Source organism: Populus alba, chromosome 1 (assembly GCF_005239225.2).
Source record: "Populus alba chromosome 1, ASM523922v2, whole genome shotgun sequence".
NCBI lineage: Eukaryota > Viridiplantae > Streptophyta > Magnoliopsida > Malpighiales > Salicaceae > Populus > Populus alba.
The window spans coordinates 46,218,928-46,224,927 of NC_133284.1; the positions used below are offsets into that span (position 1 = coordinate 46,218,928).

Genomic DNA, 6,000 nt, shown 5'->3' on the forward strand with positions numbered 1-6,000 from the left:
TGTTTTTTATTTTTAATTAATATTTTTTTGTTTAATTTCTTTTGTTAATATTAATTTTTTTTCAATTTAGTTATCACACTTTTTCTGACATAGATCCCAAGTTTGACAGGTTAACCTGATTTGACGGGTTAACCCAGTTGATTAAGATTTTTTTTTTATTTTTCTTCATTAATTTTTTTTTTTTCAAATTCATCTTTTAATATTATAAGTTTGTAACTATAATTTCAAAAGGTCAACCTTTCACTATGGATTGCATTGTGCAAATCCACAGTGACTGAATGCCTTTTAGTTATAGGTTTTTTTTTTTGCTTTTTTCTTTGTTTATTCCTTGTAATTAATCTTTTTTATATTTAATTTAGTTTGTTAATATTAGGCAAATGTCTTTTAGTTATAGGTTTTTGTTTTACTTTTTTCTTTTTAATTAATTTTTTTGTTTAATTTAGTTCGTTAATATTAAAAAAAATTTCTATTTAGTTATCACACTCTCATGACACGGATCTCAGATTTGACGGGTTAACTTAGTTTGGTGAGTTAACCTAGTTGATTCAGATTTTTTTTTTATATAGTTTTTTTATTCTAATTTCACCTTTTAATATCGATTTGATTAATAATTAAACTTCATGATTTGTTTTGTTTACTTTTCATTAGATTATTGTGATCTAATGAGGGGATTTTCTGTATTTCCTCTCACAAAGCACTATTCATTGGAATAATGCTTTGCTTTGTTGTTTTTTGTTTTCAATTAATATTTTTCTTTGTTTAATTTCATTTTGTAATATTAAATTTTTTTCTATTTAGTTATCATACTTTCATGACACGACTTTATAGCCATACCTACATCTAAGGCTCTTGCATCTAGCGTTGCAGACAAACCAACTTAAACTTAGGTCATGCAAGATTAATATTATTATTAATATTAAAAATATTATAATTTGTATTATAATTATTACTATTGGTATTATAATTAATATTATAAATAATATTCTTGGATTAGGCGTTACAACCAGATCCAAAGTTTTTGGGTTTTAGCTTTGCGGATAGACCTAACGCTTTTAAATCTTAGCTTTTTTTATATTTTTTTATGCCAAAAAAATTAATACAAAATATAGCGCGGGCCACCTAACTAAATACAATTTATTTTTCATGGGAGTTGTTTCTATGACATCAAATTAATGTTTTTCATGCCACTTACATAAATAAAGCCATCAAACTTCAATGTTAAAGATTAAAATTTAATAAAATCAAAAACATTACAAGAAAAAACACACAAAGTTAGTTTAATATTATGGTAATGATTATTTTTCAAAGTATTTTTTTGTTTGAAAATATATTAAAATAATATTCTTTTTATTTTTTTAATTTTTTTTTAATAAAAAATCAAAAAATTAATTTAAAAAATCAAATTTTTATAAAAATATTTTTCTAACTAGAAAAACAAACAGGAAGAAATCTGGAGGAGACAAGAATCCATGCAAGTCCATTTACCAAACTCAATTTTTTTCGAAGATAAGTACAATTGCCAATCTAACAAAAGCTGCCCAAGACAAGTGCATATATCTCTCTCAATAAGACCTGCTGGGATAGGAAGGGAGAGAACTGTCCAACCAGGTCGTTTTTAAATACAAGTGGCACTCCCTCATAGGCTAATGAATACTAATAATCTACATTTAACTCACAGGAAAAGAAAGCAGACACTCTTTAAAACCATCCGTGAGACTGCACAAATCTTCCACGCGCTATACACTACCAGTGTTATAGCTTGTGTTCAAAACTTACTCTTCTTGGCCATGACAACACTACTGCAATTCTCTATCTACTTTTCTCCTTTAAAGAAATACCAAAAACCCATTACTTATCACTCTCTACCAAGTTCAAAGTTGGCTTTTTTGAAGAAAGATAGCTTCAAATCAAGGTCCTACAAGGAAAAATGGAGTTTGTTGGGAGGTGGAAAAGATGGGATTTGGATAAAAGAGGAGGGGTTAAAAAGGAAGAGGAGGGTGGTTTTGGTGAGGTTTAATCAAGGGTTTGGTAGTGGTGGCGGCGGCGGGGGAGATAATAGTGGTACTGCTAGGCTTCTGGGAAATATTGCTTTGGCTGTTGGATTGACTTATCTTTCAATGACTGGACAACTTGGTTGGGTTTTTGATACTGTTGGTTGGATCTTGGACACGCTAATTTCTATCTGGGTGTGTTTGTCTTTCCCAGTTTTTTGTTTATTTTTCTGTTGGATGATTGTCTCTTTGAATTTGAATAAATTGTATGCTTTATTGGACATTTATAGGGGAGCTTGTGGTGAGTTGTGTGGTTTCACTTTCAAATTGATGGCTTTCTACCTTCTGGAAATTTGGAGCTTTGGTTTTGTTCCTTTATATCTACTATCTGTTAATTGTTTACTGAATATTGCAATATGGGGGTATTTAATTCACAATATTATTCTGTACATAAATTTTATTCGGATGTGTACAGTATTATGATTTTCTAGGTAGTTGAGCTTCCTGTTGTTCTTTTTGGCATTTCTGAAGCACCGGTTTTTATATTTTGAGATGCATAATCTAATATGATAAGTTCATTGTACTCCCTGGAGCATGCAGAAGCTTCTCTGATATGATCTGTGTTCATCATACTCCAATTTAAACTCTTTTTTTTGTCCAAGTTGTCTTCATGTGGTAAAGCTGATTTTACTTCAGTGTTCTTGTATTGGTTATAATTGTTTATAGTGGTTTTGCTACCATCTGGTTCTAAATATTTTCTGGTTAGAACTGTCTTATCTGTAAATATAGTTACACATATACTTGAATGTCCCTTGAGTTTCTTCCCCCTAATGAGCAGTGTTTTGTTATATTGAAACTAACAGTAGCCTTTTCATGTGTTATGTTGTATAACTTTTGTGTTCGGGCTATTACCTCATAGCATTATGTTCAAATTAGATCGGTTTGTGCAATGGGATCTAACTGATTGATGACTTCTATGTGCAGCTTCTTGCAGTATTTATTCCCATTGTGGGCTTGGGAGCCTTTCTGTGGTGGGCGGGACGTGACATACTTCAAGGCACTGTGAGTCTCTACTCATTCCCAGCTTCCTAGGCACTTTTCCTTTATTTCATTTATTATCTTTTTAGAAATATGCTATCTAGTTCTTCTATAAGCCTTCCCTCCATAAAAGATGGAGACACATCCATGTGTGTGCATTTTTTCCTTCTTTAACTGATTTATTTTATTTTATTTTTGGATTTTTTGGTGTGTATGCAGTGCCCAAACTGTGGAAATGAATTTCAGATTTTCAAGTAAGTGCCACAGTGATTTTAATCAAGCTTATAGGCAATTGTTTTAGATGGCGTGCATTGTCAGTTGTTTGACTTGGATCTTAATGTTATCCTTTTCAGATCTACTTTGAATGATGAATTGCAGCTGTGCCCTTTTTGCAGTCAACCATTCTCAGGTAAAAGCCAAGCCTTGTATAGATCCTACTTTAGAGTTTAAAAATTTATCGTCATATTTCTAGAATAGTGGACTGTTGGCACTGAACTTTTTGTGCAATGGTTAAAATAAGGTGATAGATTTCTATAAGCTATGCTGCATTTTTCATGGAACTGCAGCATAAATTAGTGGAATTGATTTCTTGAAGAAAACAATTGAAGATATTATTTTGTTCTTAAAGTTTAAGTTTTTTTGTGCACACTTCCACACAAATCACTCTTGCATTTTCACCATTTTGTGGAGTTTCACAGTTCTTGATTAGAAATGCAGCATTTGATGTTCAGGATTTCCATGTGATCCCTTTTCAATTCCTTCTTTTTCAGAACTGAATCTTATATTTGCCAAACATGGAATGTGCAATCAATGATGAAATGGAAGGATGATAATTAAAGTTTTAACATATGACCTTAACATTGAGTTTATCAAAGATTAAATCTAATTGTTAAGGTCTTCTTTTGATTCTGGTTGTTTTGATGTTCACGGTATTTATTTTTAAGCGTGACCTGTTTTTGTTTTATGAACTAATTTTCTACATCCTGACAAGTTTGATGTCTAGTTGATTGATCTACAAAGATGTTAGCATGTATCTATCTTAATTGTCTTCATTTCTTTACGATATTTTCCATACATTCCAGTGGTGGGTGATGAGTTTGTGAGTGATTCAGTGAGGTTCTCCAAAAAATCTACACCGTTTGGACAAGCATTCAGTGACTTCTCTTCTGGTTTCAAGAAAGGTTTGCCATCCAATCCCTACTGCTTTCTTTGTTCATGACCTTGATGTAAATTAAATCCATTGTGCATTAGTTTGCATGAGATGACTATGAATAACAGTGAACAACTTTGAGCTCGTATAATAATCTACACTAAGTGCAAATTGTTAACGCAACTTAAATCCATTTTAGAAATCAAGTGGAAATTCAACTCTTAAAAGTCACCAATTACTGCTGGTGTAGAATGATTTGTGAATCCAGAAACTGCCTGTGTGTTTGTTCAGGAAAAGAATCTTCTTCAGCTGTTGTAGATGTTGAAGCAGAAGTCAAAGATGCAGACTGAGGGACCTTATCCATAATATCCTGGTTTGTCATACAGACCCTTCAACTTCAATAATCTGTTATATTTGAGTGATGTAACTAGAGACATGGTCAGTACAGCCCTTGCAGATACTGTTATAATCCTTCTGATGTTCTTTTGGACTGGCTCCGCCTAAGAATGTTGGAGCTTGTTCCTTGTTTTTTCTTTCTTGAATGAAATCTATATCCTCATATAAGAAAGAAAGGAAAAGAAAAAAAGAAAAAAAAAACCTCATAAACATTAGTGCTCCTTCAATTTTTATTTTTTTTTCCCCATCTGCAATGCTGTTGACTTCTCAGTTTTGAAATGCAAAGCACCTAGCCAACCTTTATTTATTTATTTATTATTATTATTATTCTTTTATCATCAGGTCTTGTTTGATAAAGATGGGTTTATATTTTTGTAGTTCAATTAGGAATTCAGGACCTTTATGTCTGATTTTTTGTGTCATATAACACATGATCAGGTTTTATTTGCTTAGATTAACCACCTGGTAAACTTGTCCACAATGGAGTTCCTAACAATTGCGTACTCTTGCTGTCTGTTCTTAAAAACCTTCAAGTTATACTTTTCTAAGCTAGTTTGATTTTCCGTTTCTTCAGGTTCATCCTACTGTTTTCCGAGTTAAAGAGCAGCTCACAGCATATACTGTCAATCTGAACTGAGTTAAAGAGCAGCTCAGAGTATATACTGTCATTCTGAACTGGGTCACCCTGCCCACACATCATCATACGGAAACGGAATAGCAGGTCTTTCCTGGTTGTATTCGTATTCTAAGTTTTGACAACAAAGTAATTTGTATGATAGCCTTTTCTATATTTTCTTTTGAGCTCCTTTGCTCATCACCTTTCTCTCTAGTCTCTGCATTTTAGGAGCTCTGGGGTTGAAATTGAGTAAGTTACATACTTTCACAACAAACAATAATTACAGCAGCTTCTGAATCGCAGTAGTCAAATTTTAAAAAACTTGAATCCTTTTGCTCTCATTTTCTGCTCTTCCAATTTTGATCTCGAGCTTGAAAATCTTTTTTGAGTAAGTGGTTGCAGAAGTTCATCGCTGACCACTGGGTTAATTCAAAGTGCAGCCAGATAATAGGATATTGCACGCATGAGAGGGTTCCTACGTTACCTGAGGACTTGCCATGTATGAAATTATTCCAGGGCTGTCAAAATTATCACACCTTGGTTATCAAGCAAAAACAAAATCTGATCTTTCGCTCACCCAAATTGGGACACTACTAAAAAAACTAGAAACGTGCAGTCCTCAATATGGAGAAAACTAGGAGATTACAGAAAAAGACAACATAAAAGAAAATGAACCAAGCTTTTGTAATGTCAAGAGTAGGAACACGTGCTGAGAGCTTCAAATCAGGAATACCAGATCAGTCGATCTGTGACAGTATGATGACACAGTAGAAATTAGTAGGTCATGATGGAAGCAAAAAAAAAAAGAG

General features: G+C 32.6%; 1 protein-coding gene across 1 annotated transcript; it reads left to right on the forward strand.

Annotated features, from left to right (window-relative positions):
• Positions 1-1,713: 1,713 nt before the first annotated feature.
• LOC118058589 (uncharacterized) lies at positions 1,714-5,530 on the forward strand. The gene is made up of 7 exons (XM_035071301.2): positions 1,714-2,186; positions 2,976-3,053; positions 3,249-3,283; positions 3,383-3,438; positions 4,112-4,210; positions 4,471-4,552; positions 5,150-5,530. Exons 1-6 carry the CDS (start codon positions 1,788-1,790, stop codon positions 4,527-4,529), a joined length of 726 nt encoding a protein of 241 aa, XP_034927192.1. The 5' UTR covers positions 1,714-1,787; the 3' UTR covers positions 4,530-4,552; positions 5,150-5,530.
• The last annotated feature ends 470 nt before the right edge of the window (positions 5,531-6,000 follow it).

Bases quoted from the DNA above. Each gene is read 5' to 3' on its own strand.
- LOC118058589 (XM_035071301.2), top strand. From the start codon at position 1,788: ATGACAACACTACTGCAATTCTCTATCTACTTTTCTCCTTTAAAGAAA. The intron at 2,187-2,975 runs GTGTGTTTGTCT...TTCTATGTGCAG, and splicing joins ACACGCTAATTTCTATCTGG to CTTCTTGCAGTATTTATTCC. The intron at 4,211-4,470 runs GTTTGCCATCCA...GTGTTTGTTCAG, and splicing joins CTCTTCTGGTTTCAAGAAAG to GAAAAGAATCTTCTTCAGCT.